At 41.9% G+C, this 18,491-nt stretch overlaps 2 protein-coding genes across 2 annotated transcripts in view; one reads left to right on the top strand and one right to left on the bottom strand.

Moving 5' to 3' along the window:
* Positions 1–2,875: 2,875 nt before the first annotated feature.
* Positions 2,876–3,994, bottom strand: LOC113746328 (C-C motif chemokine 22-like). Its single transcript, XM_027281502.1, has 3 exons — positions 3,809–3,994; positions 3,601–3,724; positions 2,876–3,330 (listed from the first exon to the last, which is right to left on the bottom strand). The coding sequence occupies exons 1-3, from the start codon at positions 3,867–3,869 to the stop codon at positions 3,180–3,182; spliced, it is 336 nt and encodes a 111-aa protein (XP_027137303.1). The 5' UTR covers positions 3,870–3,994; the 3' UTR covers positions 2,876–3,179.
* An 8,651-nt stretch (positions 3,995–12,645) lies between these two features.
* nqo1 (NAD(P)H dehydrogenase, quinone 1) overlaps positions 12,646–18,491 on the top strand; it is a 10,351-nt gene continuing 4,505 nt past the window's right edge. The window contains 5 exon segments of the mRNA XM_019257652.2: positions 12,646–12,826; positions 15,470–15,637; positions 15,724–15,854; positions 15,952–16,065; positions 16,188–16,289. Of these exon segments, the coding sequence (XP_019113197.2) occupies positions 12,823–12,826; positions 15,470–15,637; positions 15,724–15,854; positions 15,952–16,065; positions 16,188–16,289 (519 nt within the window). The 5' untranslated portion in view covers positions 12,646–12,822.

Genomic DNA, 18,491 nt, shown 5'->3' with positions numbered 1-18,491 from the left:
ATAATTACTTTATCTGTTTTAAGGATCAAGCCTGATGCAAATTCTGCAAATTCAGATAAAAATTCAGAATAAGGACCTGGAGCTCGATATACTGTAACAAATAAAATTGGCTGTAAAGTTTTCCAGGTTGGGTGAGTGAGGCTAAGGACAAGACTTTCAAATGAATTATAATTTAGTTTAGGTTTGGGATTTATTAATAGACTTGAGTCAAATATGGCTCCAACTCCACCACCTCGACCAGTACTACGAGGAACATGAGTATTATAATGACTCGGAGGAGTGGATTCATTTAAGCTAACATATTCATCCTCCTGCAGCCAGGTTTCAGTGAGGCAAAACAAATCAATATCATAGTCAGATATTAATTCATTGACTAAGACAGCTTTAGATGACAAAGACCTGATATTCAATAGTCCACATTTAATTCTCTTATTTTGGACTGTTGGAGATGTTGATTTAATTTGTAAAAGACATGTAACATGTAAAAGACTTCTGCAAACGGTCTTACAGAGAATAAACAGCATTCGGGGGATTTTACTTTTGCTTTCAGATCATTAATCTCCTTCCTGTCCAGTTACAACAATGTACCTCCAGATGTGCTGATGTCGGATATTTATGATAAACTGAAGGATGAAGTGTTCCTTAATGTGATGAGAAACTTCTCCTACTTTTTAAAATATGTGAAATCTTTCAAAAACCTCTTGTATTAGCTAGAAAAGTCATTGTCACCATAGACAGTATAAAGGATGGACAACGTATCCATCACATCACCCACAGGCTCTGGTCGCTGCCATGTTGGCAAGAATGCTTCCGTCACTGCCGGCCATTCTAAAAATAAGTAAAAACCTGTATCATTAAGGACACCTGAGGGTCGTTAAGGACACCTGAGGGTCGTTAAGGACACCTGTAGGTCGTTAAGGACACCTGTAGGTCGTTAAGGACACCTGCGGGTCGTTAAGGACACCTGCGGGTCGTTCACTCACCCTTCCCTCATGTGACTCGTATGTTCATAGCTGACAGATATTATGAACTTTGATAAATACTTTTTCAACCTACATAACATCACAAAAATCAGGTGTATCTCATCCCAAACAGATGTCGATGTTGTCATGACCTGGCTCTAAAGCCATGAAAACACAATGGGAGACGCGGGTTGAAGGCCAAAAATAAAGTAATTTATTGTAAGGAACTCAAAAACACCCAAAACAAGCCAAAGAAACAATGGGGTGTGTTAATTAGTCAGTCAGTGGTGAAGGTGCATGTATGCATGAGTGAAAATGTGTAGTTGCGAGGTGTTGTGTGCCATGAAAAGAAAGAAACCAAAAAACATGAGGCAGCCTGGAGAGGTGAGTGGAGCCTGCCAGAGAGAGAGAGAGACAGAGAGAAAGACAAGTTAATGTGTGGAGCTTTATACTCTCCCTAACTCCCAGGTGTTTCCACCCACAATCAGCTGGGCATGGAAACTCACGCTCAAACTACCCAGGGAACCGTCACAAACTACTCCATACTTTTGTTACTTCTAGGCCGAGGATCTCAATGAGTAAAAGGCTCATAGGGAGTTAACAGATCACATATGCAGGAACCTGAACGTTCAAGGCTTTAAGAACAAGCATAAAAATCATAAAATCAGTTCTTAAACTGACAGGAAACCAGGGAAGAGCAGCACTGATTGGTGTGACTGTGCAGGTAAAAGCGTGGCAGCAGCAACTTGTCGTCTTTGGATGTTTTGCTTGGATAAAGAATAAAAGCATGAATGACCTTTTCTAGATGTGCAGATGAGAGGAATGACCTGATCTTGGTTCAATCTTTCCTTTTTCACTTCCTCGTCTGTTTCTATGAATGGGTCTGATCCTGAACTCAAAGACGTCAAAATACTGTGTTGCAACCCTGCAGAAGCTGTGGCTTATACATATAACCACTTTCTAACTTCTGTGTGTGAAATCAACTTCCCATGCCCTTACACACAGTACTACTCACATACAGCATCTAGTATACATGAATCATAACTTCATACTTTGTCTCTCTTTGCACTTAGCTTCCAAAAATGTCGACACACTAAACAGGAAATGATATTCACGTCCACAAAAGAAAAAAGCTAAATTATTAGATTATTTATGATTTGTTCCTCACTCAGATCTACATGAGCATCTCGCCTGTGCATTGCATTGTGGGAGAATAGTGTGCATTAACAGCCTGCCTAAACAAATGTCTTTTTAGTGTGAATTCATTATCAGTTAATTTTGATAGTTTTCAATTGTGAACTCATCACATAATCAAAACCTGCTATGACGTTAGGTGTAGTATAAAACTGCCTGTCTGTTTCATTGCTTTAGATGACTGAAGTAGAAGAAATTGTAGTAGCACCATTTTTAGTTTTAATGGTAGTAGTTGTTAATCCAGACTTACAATAGTAGTAGCAATAGTAAATAGCAGATATCATGATGTTTTAGTAGCAGTAGCACTACTCTTAATATTTGCAGTTTAAACAGTAGCAGTAGTATTAGTCACGTTAGTAGTACGACATCGAGTTGTTTGGTTGGCATTTTGTGATTTTCACTTCCTCATCTGTTTCCACCAGAAACAACACAGCAGAAATTCTGAGAACTTCTTTCTCACAGAAAAAGGCATAAAAATAAAAATGCTTCTGATATTTGAGCTCTAAGATGTATTGACGAAATGGAGAGAAGTGAAACGTCATTTTTGTTTTCCACGCTTACTGTCTTCTCTGATTCCTGTTAACGTCAGTATAGAAGTAACCTCATTAGATGTGTCAGTACAGGCACGATTTAACACTGATAATCGACTATGATGTTAGTGTCACACAGAATTTGTCTCGACTCTTGACCCTTCAAAATAAAGTGAGCAGAACACTAAATTAAAAATGAAAGCTTTTATTCAGAAAGGTACAGCGCCATGTGTAAAAATAACAAACATGTTAAATATCTTCCTGTAAAATATTAAATAACACAACTGTACATATTTAATATCACTTCATATGAATTCACTCATGTGCAGTAGTACCGCCTGTTACTTTCTAATGTGAGAAGACGCTCTGATGGTGAGTTAAGCTGTATTAAACTTTACAAGTTCACATTGACAGTTTGAACCTACAAAGTTACTTTACAATCATAATGATCAGCATAATCTACATGTAATCATGATGCACAAAGGAACCGCGGTCACGCTTTAACATCTTCACACTTTGTGACATTGAAAGGGGCAGATGGTGGCGACTTGTTTGCAGTTGACTTCTCAAACTCTGCCAGCAGTTTCTTCGACCAATTCCAGTCTGCATCCACACAGATCTGCTTCTTACACACAGTCGTGACTCTGTAAGGAACACAAGACACATAATAAACGTCATTAGAGGTGCTTCTTTCCAACATTACACACTACAACACTAAACATCTCAGATTTATGTGGTGACCCTTTGGAGGGCCCGACCCTCAGGTCTCTCATGAAGGAAGCTAAATAATATGAACACCTCTTTGTTCAGGATTTTACTGCAGGACTACATTAAACTACATTCATTTAATAAACAGGTAACCTAACTTAACTTTTCAATGTAAATTTGTTGCATCAACTTGTGGACATACTTACATCATTGCTTTGACTCTGCAGGCACTTTGCGGTGGTGCCACATGTTGCACTCTTCCCTTAGGAATAGGAGTCCGAGTGGAGTTTGTGCAGCATTGTTGAAACAAAGCCACCGGTGCGACTGGAGCTGTGGACACATACAAACACATTTAATACTCTGAAGTACAGTTAAGGTGGACGGCTCACAGAGAAATCAAACAGAGTTACTGACCACAGTTGTAACACTGGAAGCAGATCACAGTCAGAAGTAGGAGAGTCACCAGAGTCTTCATGTTTCCACCGACAGAGACAGACGAGCTTCTGTTTGGATGAACAGTCTTGAATGTTCAGGGTTGCTCTGTGCTGGAGACGGGCACTCTCCTCCTTTTATATCCAGCTGTTGACTTCACCCCTCTCTGCTTCCTCTTCTTCTTCTTCTGTTTTCTCAGTCACAATACAGAGAAAGGCTCCAATAACATGTAAAAGACTTCTGCAAACGGTCTTACAGAGAATAAACAGCATCCAGGGGATTTTACTTCTGACCTTTTCTTTTTTAGGATACCACAGCCAACATTAAGAAAGGACCAAAATAAAAAGATCCAAATAATAAACTTTAAGGTTGAAGTGTTCCTTTATGTGATGAGAAAATTCAACTTCTTTTTCATGGCACTTCCACATTGGCTTTACTTCACAGCCACAGAGGTTTCTTGCTTCATTGCCACAAAGCTGGTTCTCACAGGCTCACATTGCAAACATATGATAATCTCATAGACCATGATGCATTACTGTAGCCAGTAGTATATAAAGTAGTTCAAATGAGCTCAACCATAAACATCTACAGCAGTGAAATGTAACATAACTCATAATTGCAGCAACATTGCTGATAGAATTATATGTGATATAATAAAACAGTGACAGATAACTGAAATAAAGTTATTGTAGGCAGGCGGTAGGTTTCTTCAGTTCTAACTGACTAGTGAGTATTTATCTCTGTGGGGTTACCTTGAGAGGCATGTGATTCATGGACACACCCCTCCATCCAGTGGGTTGATAAGGACACCTGCGGGTCGTTAAGGACACCTGCGGGTCGCTAAGGTCACCTGCGGGTCGGTAAGGACACCTGCGGGTCTTTAAGGTCACCTGCGGGTCGTTAAGGACACCTGTGCATCGTTAAGGTCACCTGCGGGTCGCTAAGGTCACCTGCGGGTCTTTAAGGTCACCTGCGGGTCGTTAAGGACACCTGTGCATCGTTAAGGTCACCTGCGGGTCGTTAAGGACACCTGTGCATCGTTAAGGTCACCTCCTGGTCGCTAAGGTCACCTGCGGGTCGTTCACTCACCCTGCCCTCATCTGAGTCGTATGTATGTACAGTAGCTGACAGATATTATAAACACTTTTACTTTGGATAAAAATGTAGCAATACTTGTACTTAAGTAATGTTTTAATTTCAGGACTTTACTTGTTACCTTGCAGTACAGTAATTTCATAGCGTGGTATTAGTAAATAATAAATAAAGTGCATTTTCATGATGATAATTCATAATAATTAATTAATACTAATAATAATAATAATAATAATAAGAGTTTGAATGCAGGACTTTCACCTCCCTAACTGCTCCCAGTGCACCGCTCATTACTCCACCATGTCTCCACATTTGCATGTCTATGAGCCCTTTGTGTGTGCTACAGCGACCTCCATGCCTTAACTGATGTGAGAGGAGATAGATCTTGGGGTGTCTCATTTGCTATAGGATGGAAGGCAGGCAGAGAAACCGGTTTCTCTGTAATGTTATTCCAGACAGTTTTAGGATACAAAATGAGCACTGAGTAGGGGTCTAGACTTTATCCATGAGTGCTCTCTCTATTCAAAACCTTCAGAAAGATAACAGAAGACATATTCGAGTAAGGACAACAGAAGCTGATCGAGTTTCCTTTCTTGTATTTGTCAAAATGAAGATTGACCTGAGAATACAGTTTGATTAATCAGGGTCACAGGTCACATAGTGGTATTTTTCTTTATTAGAATGGAATCAGTAATCAGGGCGGTGTTTAGTTCAGTTGGTAGAGCAGTCATCCCATGTACAAAGGCTCAGTCCTTGCTGCGGACGACCAGGGTTCAAATCTGACCTGTGGCTCTTTCCAGCATGTCATTCCCCATCTCTTTCTCCCCCCATTTCCTGTCACTCTTCGACTGTCTCTATCAAAATAAAGCTTGAAAATACATACAAGACATTTTAAAACCAAGGCCTTTCAATCTACAAAATCAGGTGCATCCTGTCTTAAACAGATGCAAAACTCGTCATGCATTTGTTACTTCTAGGCTGAAGATCTCAAGCAGGGGTCAGGCTTATAGGGAGTTAACAGATCACATATGCAGGAATGTCAACATTCAAGCATAATCATAAAATTAGTTCTAAAACGGACAGAAAACCAGTGAATAGCAGCATTGATTGGTATGATGTGGTCTCTAATGCAAGATGAAAGCCTGGCAGCAGCATTTTAATTGAGACGTAAGCCATCTTTGGATGTTTTGTTTGGATAGAGAAAGTTGCAGGAAACAAGTCTGGAGAAGATAAAAGCATGAATGACCGGATGACCTGATTAGGACTACATCACTTTCTTCACCTGAGCACCAAGTTTGCAGGCCTCATTCTGTACAGTTGAGTATCATCAGCGTAACAGTGAAAATCATTATCGTATCAGGTATACAGTAAATATAAGGGGACCCAGAATAGACCCCTGCGGGACCCCCATAAAAGAGAGGAGCGTCAGAGGAGGAGGTAGCATCACCAAGCAGGACATGAGCCAATCCAGTCAAACGGTCGATTCAGACATTGTGGTCCTCTGTGTCAAAGGTTTAAATGAGATGAAGAACAGAGCACAGGTTTTTTTAACATAAAAGAGAGAGCAGTGAGCCGAGTGTGATTCCCTGAGGAACCCCAAAAAACTAGTACAAAGTAACTAAGTAACTATTTTACTTTAGATGAGGATTTCAATTAAACTACCAGCAGAGTTTTGTCTTCATTCTAGGAACGAGAGGGTGAGGTGAGGGGGTATTCATTTGAATCAATGTGGTACTGCTTCTACTGATCTGAATACTTCCTCCACCACAGTCAGAAATGTGTGAACTGATAAGAACAATATATAGAAAGGGGTGAATTCCACTGTTGCAGGGACATGAGGAAGTAAAAAAAGGGGAAATAAAAACTACAGAGGCAGCAATCTTACAGTGACGTGAATGTTTCACACTGAAGCCTTGTTCACCATAATGTCATGACATTTGGACTTTATTGATTTCCAGCAGGAAGATTTGGTTATAACAAACAAAACAAAACGACAGCAGTAAGTTTGTGGCTGCATGTTTGAGCCTTTCTGTGTGAAGTTTGCATGTTCTTCCTATATCTGCAAAAGATGAGCAGTTATAGATGATGGATGGATGATGAACTGTACTTAGTGTTGTCTGTATAAATATTAAATAGAATATGAAGTAAATATCTGTGAGGAAATTAATATAATATAGTTAATACTACTAGTTAATAGTAGTAGTAGTAGTAGTAGTAGTAGTTTCCACTGCATACATACAGAACCAGTCAAAAGTTCAGACACACTTTTAATGTTTTTTCTTCACTTTCGTTTTCTGTAGATTAACACTGAAGATATAGACCAAACTATTAACACATATGGAATTATGTGGGAAACTAAAATATGTTTTATGTTTTAGACCCTTTAAATGTAGCCACCTTTTGGTTTGATGCTTTGGCATTCTCTCAATCAACTTCATGAGGTCGTCACCTGGAACGATTTCCCAACAGTCCTGAAGGTTCAGCTTTTAGTTGACTCTGCGGACCAACTCATCCCAAACCATCTTAACTGAGTTTAAGTCTGGTGATTGTGGAGGCCAGGTCATGTGATGCAGCACTCATCATCCTCCTTCTTGGTCAAACAGCCCTTACAGAGTCTGGAGGTGTGTTTGTGGACATTGTCCTGTTGAAAAACCAATGATGGTCCCACTAAGCTCAAACCAGCTTGGTATAGTATGTCGCCGTGCTGACCTTGAATTTTGAATAAATTACCAACAGTTCCACCACCTCCACCTCCACCTCCGTGCTTCGAGGTGGGAACCACACATGCAGATACCATCAGGTAAGGGAAAAGTTGTGTGAAAGTGTCTTCTCTATTACCCCTGTCAACAGTTTTACAGACACATTACTTTAATCAGTATTTATGGTCTTCTCCCTTCCATGTCTTGGAGACTTTAAGTCATGGAGTCTTGGGAACTTTGCTATTGGTTGTGCTTAATGTAGGTAAAGTTAAGAGAATGTTTAGGAATGGGGTGGGAGTGTCTTCTCTATTACCCCTGTCAACAGGTTTACACACACAGACACTAGAACAGATTTTGTATTTTCTCCTGCACCTGAAAGTTCACACCATCCCGTGCTTGGCATGTTGCACCAAGAAAATAAAGGTTGCATCTTTCATTTTCTGCTTAGTCAAAGAATTAGAATTACGGTAGTAATTGCAATAGTAATGAGTGTCAGGAAGAAAAACTGAGGTCAAAGGCGTGAAAGCAACTGTGAAGACAGTGCTAAAGATCAAACAAACTCAAAGTGTGTCTGTCTGACTTTTCTGCCAGTTTCTGGATTGTTATCAGTGACTCTCATCGATCGTGGATTCAGGTTTCAGTGGTTTATTTGTCACATACACAAGTAATATTTGGTGGTAAAAGCAATATGAAATGAAGGATGCAACTTGAATACAAGCAAGAAAATGGACTCAGTGTGCAGCAGATGATCTGATGATGCACATAGGTTAGTGGGAAGAGTTCATGATGTCTCCATGTTGGGTTTGTGGTTATGGAGGGTTGGAGGCTGGAAGTTTGTTGCTGGGGTGGTGAGGATACCTTATAACCTTACAAACTCTGGTTCTGCACCTTCAGGTGTGAACTGTGTCAAGTGTCTATGCGATGGCATGTTCTGCTGAGTGCACTGCACTCTCTTTTGGTCTCAGCCCCAATAACCTTGCACTCTGTACGGCTCCAGAGACCATTCCTCATGCAGAGATCTTGAAAGATTGTAACGGGTGTCTCACATATCAGAGATGCGATGACTCTCTTCTGCTGTAAATTCTGCATTTCTTTGTTGCTCGAGTCAGAAACATCATTGTCTCTGTCGACGCTGTTGGTGATTGTGACACATTTAGATCTTTGCAGTGGCATGATGAGTTTCTTTTTCCACCGAGATGTTTTTTGAGTCGTTCTCGGATGTTTTTCGATGAAAGTTAACCACAGCAGTGCTCATGTCCTCTTAATTTCCTTGAAAGTGAAGTGAAAACACAACTGAATTGAGCATAAAGAGGAAACACTGAGTCTGTGGTGATGATTAGAGATTATGTTTGTTTGTATTCAAGGAATAAAGTATAATGTAATATATTGGACTCTTTCCAGTGGAGGAACAAGTACTCGGATCTTGTACTTATGCAATACTTTATTAAAAGTGAAAGGAGAAGAATTTTAAGCCCAACACAAACATTTAAAATCACCACATTTGAAGATAATGTGGTGATTGAGGTGTGAAAAATTATAATCGGAAAAGTAACTAAAGCTGTCAAGCGTAGTGAAGTAAAAAGTGCAGTAGATGTATTAAAAGGTACATAAAATGGAAATCTCTTCACATTTGTACTTGAGTAAATGTACTTAGTTACTTTTCAACACTGTCTTTTCTACATTGCTGTGGGAACTGGGAACACACAAAGTTCTGATATTACACGTGACGACACTGCAGTCAACAGTTTCTGGGTAAAACCACAAAACCTGACCAAACTTTAAGAACACGTTTAAGGAAGTTTAGACTGTCTGCTGAGATATATTTTGGGATCACTGAATTTCCCTCCGCTACCAGAAAATTAATGAGGAACTAATGAATGTGAAATACTATTATTCATTTTGGCTGAGTTGCAGTTGACAGGCCTCCAATACATATACTGCCACATTCAAGAAATAGGACCTGAATGCAGACTACAGAGGCTGAGCTGGTGCAAAAATAACGGTTTAATTGCAAAAGGGAATATATAAAAGCTCACGCAAATAAAACAAGCAAATAAATCCATAAAGGAGCAGATTAAACGCAAAGTGCATGAAACAAGCAAGGTCCAAAAACAACAGCTCGACTGCTTTGAACAAAGACGAACTGACAGTGAAACGAAGAAACACAGACTGAAAACTGTGAAAGGTGACGGCAGGATCACAAGACACAGGTGAGGAAAACCAGGAACAGGTGAAGCTAATCAGGCTAAACTGTCCAAACTTAAATACAGAGCTGTTTGAAACAGTTTGCAACAACTAATTATTGTGCAGAACACTTTATTAGCATCATACATACATTCATATGTGCATACAACCATGTTTCTATATCTTTTATTATACATTTTATATAAATCAACTTTATTTTTCATCTCCAGTGTCTGACCCTTCTGGACTGGGAGGAAACAAACTGTAATCTGAAAAGTAACTACAAATTATATTTTCCTCTGAGATAGAAATATTAAGTTACATAGAACTGAAATATTAAGTTACAAGTACCTTGAATTTATACTTTTACGTTACATTGGACCACTGTGTGAGTTTCACATGGTTATGCTGCAGATTACTGTCCATGGTCAGTGTGGTGGCTCATATGATGACAGTCACTGACACCTGCTGACCAGTATTTATCAAGGACAGACCAATAATACATGTACAACACACAACAGCACACAAAACAACAACAAGACAGGTTTCTAGCTGTCCGGGGGCCCTATGCAAGATGCCATCTGGGAGCCCCTATTTAGTCAAACTCTGAGGGAGAGCTTCCTAAACTGTTATTTCAAGAGGAAAACAGGCTGGAGATGCAGCATGTTCCAGAAAAATGTAAACTGTGAAAACAAGATGACTATCAGCCAGGCTCACAGGAGGATTCAGAATGCAAAGGTGGTGGTTCAAAAATAAAAGGATTTTACTAGTAAACTAGAAAAACACAAATCGTGGTTGGAAAAAACAGGTTTGAGGTCAAAGATCAGGTAATCAAAGAACAAGAATACAAGACAAACAGACGTTGAGACGCTGGACAAGACAAACTGGTGACAAACAAAGGCAGCACAGAGATTAAATAGAGGGAAAAGGGGAGGGGAAACAATCAGGCACAGGTGAAGCACATGAGGCAGGTAACCAGGGAGCAGGGATGACTCACAGGGGAAGGCGGAGACCTGAAAGACAAGACAGGAGGAAAACAGATAACATGATAGTTCCAGACATGACAGTGACACAACATAAAAAAAAAACTCTCCCCAACAATCAAAAACAGTACAAAATAAATACCTTAACTTATTAAATAAATAAAAATACAACAGATCAGACTCCATATTAATGTGCAAACAATAAAAAACAAAAAACTATAAAGTAAAAGTACAATTTTGGATCTGTTTCTGTGTATAATAATAAGACAGGTACTTTTAATTCTCCCAAATTATACTGAGACTTGAAAACTAATGCCAGATAAAAATGGTTTGTCTGCTCATCATCTTGTGGTGGTTGGCCATCTAGTGGTTGTGTTTACTCTTTGCTCTGTGCGTCTGTGGCTGTAGGTTTGTATGAAAGTATAAGCTGTATAAATAAATAAAGTCCAGGTAGCTGAATATGCAGCATGTTTGTGTTTCATTGATAAAACTGTAGCTGTCGAGCTCTCGGCCGCCCTGAGGCGAAGAACCTGACGAGCCCTCAGCATGATAACGTCAACAGGCTGGAATGTGACGGGAATGTTACCCGGACTCTTTGTGAGTCTGCGGCTGAAGGTTTAGATGAAGTCTGTCACCGTGCACAGAGCATCAACAACTTTATTTCTGCAGCCAGTGGACAGCAGGCGTTGACAGAGAGTCTGAGAAACACTCAGTTTTAATTGGAATAGATTAGTCCTAATCCCTCCGGCGTGTCTCTCAGGCACGTCTCGATTACCAGCTGGACCTGCAGGGCATGCTGGGAAACAAAACTGTCACCACTGAGGTGTCGACACCTTCAGTCAGGTGATCAGCCACAGACACGCAAAGTGTCCAGGTAACATTCCAGCACGTCTGCGTTATCGTGCTGAGAGAACAACACTTTTTAATTTAGTCATTAGTCAGAGCAAATAACACACTGTGTTTAATTTGTAACCACTGGTCAACATGAAGCATGCCAACAAACTGCAGTTCCTCTAACGTCCACTTGAGGCTGGCTCCAGAAGTGAGTCAGTCTCCATAAGTCCCCATGTTTCACAGCAGAAATAAACATGTTTACAGCCTGGTACAAAAAACAGTTTTGGTCTCTGTAGCTAATTTCCCCGTTCATGACAACTGTACTGAGGGTGAATTTATATACAACTCATCTGTTCACATTATATTAAGGCTTAAAGTTATGCAGGATTAAGAGCGTGGACGCTTTGACTGACCGTTCCTTACTGTCATTGGTCAGCAGGTGTCATTGATTGTTACCATGGAAACTTGACATATTTAAATTCGCCTGGTTGGTTGGTGGTAACAAAACAAAAACAAAATACTGTTTGTGATGTAAATATAAAACAAGTGTGAAATCTTTAACATGTAATAACTCACATGTTAAATTCATCATGTGAATCTTTTACAGGTTCAAACATGCAACATGCTTCAATTAAGAACTAAGACAGAAAGAAGTGAGACAGGTTCACCTCCCACAGAGTGTGTGAAAGTCTTCTCACCTCCTCGGACCGCCCGCTCAGTCATTAAAGTCTGTTTGCAGAAAATGTGGCGACAGGTTTAAAGTCGGAACAGGCTCAGACTTCTTCTTCTTCTTCTTCTTCTTCTTGACTAAACCGACGCCGTCGTCCACTTCTCTCCTAACGAGGTGAAATTAAGTCGGATTAAAGAGTTTATTAAAGCACATGACCCGGGGCCCGTAATCCTTTGAAAGTGACCCAAACATTCTTTTCCAGACCGACTGAAACCAATCTGATTCACCTGAAGCAGCGAACCACACACACACACACACACACACACACACTCCTCCCTTCACAAACTTTGAACTTTGTCCTACAGTCTGACAGCAGACTTCCTTCAGTGTGTAGTTGTCGTGACTCACAGACACTTCTCTTCATCTGATATTCAATCTGACCATGCTTCTCACGCACAGACCCGGAGCACGCCGCCTATAAGAGGCAGCCGGAGCCGGTCTACATGTGCAGACGGATCCAGCAGACACACGGCGATGGGTAAGACTCACTCCTGTTTGATACAGACATGAAATCCCACCTGTAAGGTGACTTAATTAACATAATTATCGATGCGTTTTTAGTCATTGTGATGGCATCTCTTCTAGTTTTTGTCTGACTCGATAACTCAGAGTTTAGATGGTTTGTTGTCATCATATTTCATCTCTGAGCCCTGACAGACCGGCTCAGGTGGTAGTGCATGGTTCGATCTCCGGCTCCGTCCTCAGGCAAGATACTGAACCACAAATTGCTGCCTGACAGGGCCGGCTGAAGGCTTTTGGTGGCCCCCAAACACTCCTAGTGCAGTCAGCAAATCACACACAGGAAAGACTTCAGTGACTCTGCAGCAGAAAACTAATTTATTAAACTAAAAGTTAAAGAAACAGAAGACAGACAGACAAAGAGGTCTCTCACACATCTTAACGGAGGCGGGAAACCTGAATCTGTAGGTTAACGGACGCGTGGCGTGAGAGGACGTGAAAAGAGTTCGACAGTCATTGTCTGAGAGCTGGCAGCTCCTGAGAGATTCAACTTTTTTGTCATTGCACAGACAAAGAAATGCAGCAACTCAACACCGTGCAAAGAGCTGCAAGCAACGTAGAAACAGAGAACGCGTGGCCCTGGACATGCACATGGACTGTTCATGCCTGACGTCTAACGGTCACGGCAGTTTAATGCTGAGTTATTCGGAGCTCAGATCTTTGCTGTGATCAAGCTGAGATAAAACTTGCCTGTGCCTGTGTCGCTAACTCTCCGGTGCCATCATCATATTCACATCTACAGACAGTGTTTTCAGCATAAACCAAATGTTGTGCAGATTTTGCTGCATTTCTGGAGCCTTTCACACTCACAGCTTTGAGTGTTTCTTTGTTTTTTTAACAGTAACGTCTGTCAGGACTGTAAAAACTAAAACCTGTTTGACTGTCAACATCATTTCAAAATAAATAAAGTTATATGCAAATAACCCGACGTCCAGAGTTACAGTCAACAAAGATCCCTCTGGATGTTCAGCCCTGTTTGTGTCGCCTCGTCAGACATGTTTCACCGCTCTGTGCGTGTCACCGTTTAATGTGTGTTAGGTGGAGCGACGTGACAGTTCATGCTGCTTCCTGATGTAACAGATCATATCTCTGATTACACTGGGGAACAATTTTTACGTATATTTTCTGTTGACTTAGATTTTTATGCTGATTCCAAAACTGCAGTCAGTTCTTTTCTAGCACGTCAAGTTTCTTCTCCACAGCTGACCCTCAAAGTTCCACTGATCAGCTGTAGTAAGACTTGCCAGCTGATCACGATTGGACTCATCTGCAGCTACGTGGCAACTTGTTTGTGTCGTCACATGGAGACAGTGCGGTGAGAGGTGTGTGCAGCTCCCAATAGGTCAGTACTATCAATATCTGCACACAGAAAGCTGGCATAGTAGAATGAAGAGGATCTGTGCTGCTGTTCTCCTCACCTTGTCACCATGGGCATACCGCTGTAAGTTCTGTTTGGTCTGATGCTGTTTTTTACGGTGGCCCTGAAGTGCAAAACACAACAGAAAATTCAAAAACACAACAGCAAATCAAATAACAACAGCAAATTGAATAACACAACAGCAAATTCAAAAACACAATAGCAAATCGAATAACACATTAGCAAATTCAAAACTGAAAGTGTAGGTACCCTCGGGTGACATGAATCGTCGCTGATTGGACTGGTGGTCCTTTGAACCGGAAAGACATGGCTTACATGTTTTCAAAATATGAGCGCTGTTAGTGACAATGTACGCGCTGCTATAAAGGATTTTTTGATGCACGACATGGACATGACGTGCATCAAAATATTCTTTAATAGCAGCGCGTACGATTTATGTCGCCCGAGGGTACCTACTCTTTCCGTTTTGAATTTGCTGTTGTGTTATATGATTTGCTGTTGTGTTATTCGATTTGCTATTGTGTTATTCGATTTGCTGTTGTGTTATATGATTTGCTGTTCTGTTATTTGATTTGCTGTTGTGTTATTTGATTTGCTGTGGAAAGCAAACATCAGTGCGTTTGTCAAACAAGCATATTTTACATATTTTAAAGTAAAACTCTGTGATCAAGACAACAAGCCATGGGCCCCTCACAAAGTGTGCAAGCAGTGTGTGGAGAGTTTATGATGTGGACCAAAGGAACACGTGAAAAGTTGCGTTTGGTATCCCCAAAAAGATCATTGCACTGTTACTTTGGTTTAGTGGAAACAAGCACATATCTGTTAGGTACAGTATTTTTCATATTTTTTAATCCTATAGTTCAAAAACTTGACGTGATGGAGAAAACCTGAGATCAGTTTTGGATTCTGCACCCAAAGATTAGTTAAAAACAGCTGTCAGACCTAACTCAACACAAACTGTGTTCCCCAGTGTTCTCTGAAGGGAATGTCAGCCGTGTCTGAGATGTCAGAGCTTGTTCCTGTAAACTTTACATGGAAATTTCTCTTAATATAAAACCATGGATCAATAATTCATAATAGAAAGAGTTATAAATGATCTTATTTGCAGTTTAATGTGTCCCATCAACAGTTTCCCTGAGGTGAGTGTTGTCCCTGTGTAACTGTCCATATTTACTCCGAGTTCCTCAGAGTTCACGTCTTAAAGTCAGACTTTGTGTTCGACAGCTCAGAAGACGGCGCTGATCGTGTACGCCCACCAGAGTCCAGGTTCGTTCAACGCTGCAGTGCGCGATGTGGCGATGGAGGAGCTGACGGAGCAGGGTTACAGGGTCATCGTGTCCGACCTGTACGCCATGAACTTCAGAGCCAACGCCACGCGGGACGACGTCATCGGTGACCTCGCCGTTTCTCTCTCTCTGTTAATAACTAGCTCAGGTGAGTTATCTTCGAAGTTCTGACGCTGGTGTGACGTTCTCCAGGTGATCTGAAGGACCCGGATCATTTCCAGTATGGAGAGGAGACGATGCACGCCTGGATGGAGGGACGCCTCAGTGACGACATCGTGGCCGAGCAGCGCAAAGTAGAAGAGGCCGAGTTCATCATCTTCCAGGTCAGAGGTCACTCGTATCTGTCCTGTTTGACACCTGTTCACCTTGAAAGCAACATTACGTAAAAACTGATATGTCAGGCTTTGTCTCTTGTTGCAGTTTCCTTTGTACTGGTTCAGTGTTCCTGCCATCATGAAGGGTTGGATAGACCGAGTGCTGACGCAAGGCTTCGCTTTCTCCCTGCAGAAAATGTACAACACCGGTATATTCAAGGTGAGCCGAAGAGCCGAGGCTCGTATGTGGAGCCTGAAAACCCGTAACTGCACCCACCTGTCAATAAAAGTGTCAACGCTGTTAATTCTGGATAAAAAGTTTATGTTTGTGTCTCCGTACAGGAAAAGAAGGCGATGTTGTCCTTCACTACCGGAGCGACGCAGACGATGTTCCGGCCTGACGGCATCAACGGAGACATCAACGTCACACTGTGGCCTCTACAGGTGAGAGACGGACACGTTAACGTTTAACATCCAAGCTCCAACCAACCACTAAAAGTCAGTCCCACATTTACTCTTGTCCGGCGGCTTCTTGCTCGCTCACTCTCTCCTTTTCTCTTCTTAGCTTCCTCCGTCAGCGTCCTCTTCACTCTCTTCTCCTCTGCCATTATGTCCATAGAAGCTGCTGAGCCCGGTTACGTTGCCTAGCTCCGGTTCTAGCACGACACTGGCTCTGCCCCCTCTCAGCATTTCCTGAGAACCTGAACTCTTCTCCAAAACTAACAAATTGAGCTACAATGAGCTAACAGCCGCTAACAAACTGAGCTAACATGAGCTAACAGCCGCTAACAAACTGAGCTAACATGAGCTAACAGCAGCTAACAGACTGAGCTAACAGCAGCTAACAGACTGAGCTAACAGCAGCTAACAGACTGAGCTAACATGAGCTAACACCCAAAAGATGATTGGACACAAGCACATATCTGTTAAGTACAGTATTTTCATATTTTTAAATCCTATAGTTTAAAAAAAACTTGACGTGATAGAGAAAAACTGAGATCAGTTTTGGATTCTGCACCCAAAGATGTTACAGCTGTCAGACCTAAGTCAACACAAACTGTGTCCCCAGTGTTCTCTGAAGGGAAGTCAGCGCGTTCTGAGATGTCAGAGCTTGTTCGTAAACTTTACATGGACATTTCTCTTAATCTAAAACCATGGATCAATAATTCATAATAGAAAGAGTCATAAATATCTTATTGCAGTTTAATGTGTCCCATCAACAGTTTCCTGAGGTGAGGTTTGTCCCTGTGTAACTGTCCATATTTACTCCGAGTTCCTCAGATTCACGTCTTAAAGTCAGACTTTGTGTTCGACAGCTCAGAAGACGGCGCTGATCGTGTACGCCCACCAGAGTCCAGGTTCGTTCAACGCTGCAGTGCGCGATGTGGCGATGAGGAGCTGACGGAGCAGGGTTACAGGGTCATCGTGTCCGACCTGTACGCCGAAACTTCAGAGCCAACGCCACCGGGACGACGCATCGGTGACCTCGCCGTTTCTCTCTCTCTGTTAAAACTAGTTCAGGTGAGTTATCTTCGAAGTTCTGACGCGTGTGGACGTTCTCCAGGTGATCTGAAGGACCCGGATCATTTCCAGTATGGAGAGAGACGATGCACGCCTGGATGGAGGGACGCCATCAGTGAGCCATCGTGGCCGAGCAGCGCAAAGTAGAAGAGGCCGAGTTCATCATCTTCCAGGTCAGAGGTCACTCGTATCTGTCCTGTTTGACACCTGTCCGTCTGTTCACCTTGAAAGCAACATACGTATAAACTGATATGTCAGGCTTTGTCTCTTGTTGCAGTTTCCTTTGTACTGGTTCAGTGTCCTGCCATCATGAAGGTTGGATGGACCGAGTGCTGACCAAGGCTTCGCTTTCTCCCTCTGCAGAAAAGTACAACACCGGTATATTCAAGGTGAGCCGAAGAGCCGAGGCTCGTATGTGGAGCCTGAAAACCCGTAACTCCGCACCACCTGTCATAAAGTGTCACGCTGTTAATTCTGGATAAAAATTTATGTGTGTCTCCGTACAGGAAAAGAAGGCGATGTTGTCCTTCACTACCGGAGGCAACACAGACGATTTTCCGGCCTGACGGCATCAACGGAGACATCAACGTCACACTGTGGCCTCTACAGGTGAGAGACGGACACGTTAACGTTTAATTCCAAGCTCCAACCAACCACTAAAAGTCAGTCCCACATTTACTCTTGTCCGGCGGCTTCTTGCTCGCTCACTCTCTCCTTTCTCTTCTTAGCTCTTCCTCCTCATCAGCGTCCTCTTCACTCTCTTCCCTCTGCCATTATTTCCGTAGAAGCTGGTGAGCCTGGTTACATTGCCTAGCTCCGGTTCTAGCACGACACTGGCTCTCCCCCTCTCAGCATTTCCTGGAGAAACCTGAACTCTCTCCCAAACTAACAAAATTGAAGCTACAATGAGCTAACAGCCGCAACAAACTGAGCTAACAGGAGCTAACAGCCGCTAACCAAACTGAGCTGAACATGAGCTAAACAGCAGCTATACACAGACAATGAGCTAACAGCAGCAACAGACTGAGCTAACAGCAGCTAACACAGACTGAGCTGAACATGAGCTATAACAGCAGCTAAACAGACTGTAGAGCTAACAGACTGAGCTAAACATGAGCCTAACAG

The sequence above is a fragment of the Larimichthys crocea genome, chromosome VIII, assembly GCF_000972845.2.
Source record: "Larimichthys crocea isolate SSNF chromosome VIII, L_crocea_2.0, whole genome shotgun sequence".
Classification (NCBI taxonomy): Eukaryota; Metazoa; Chordata; class Actinopteri; family Sciaenidae; genus Larimichthys; species Larimichthys crocea.
This window is presented reverse-complemented; position numbering and strand designations above follow the sequence as displayed.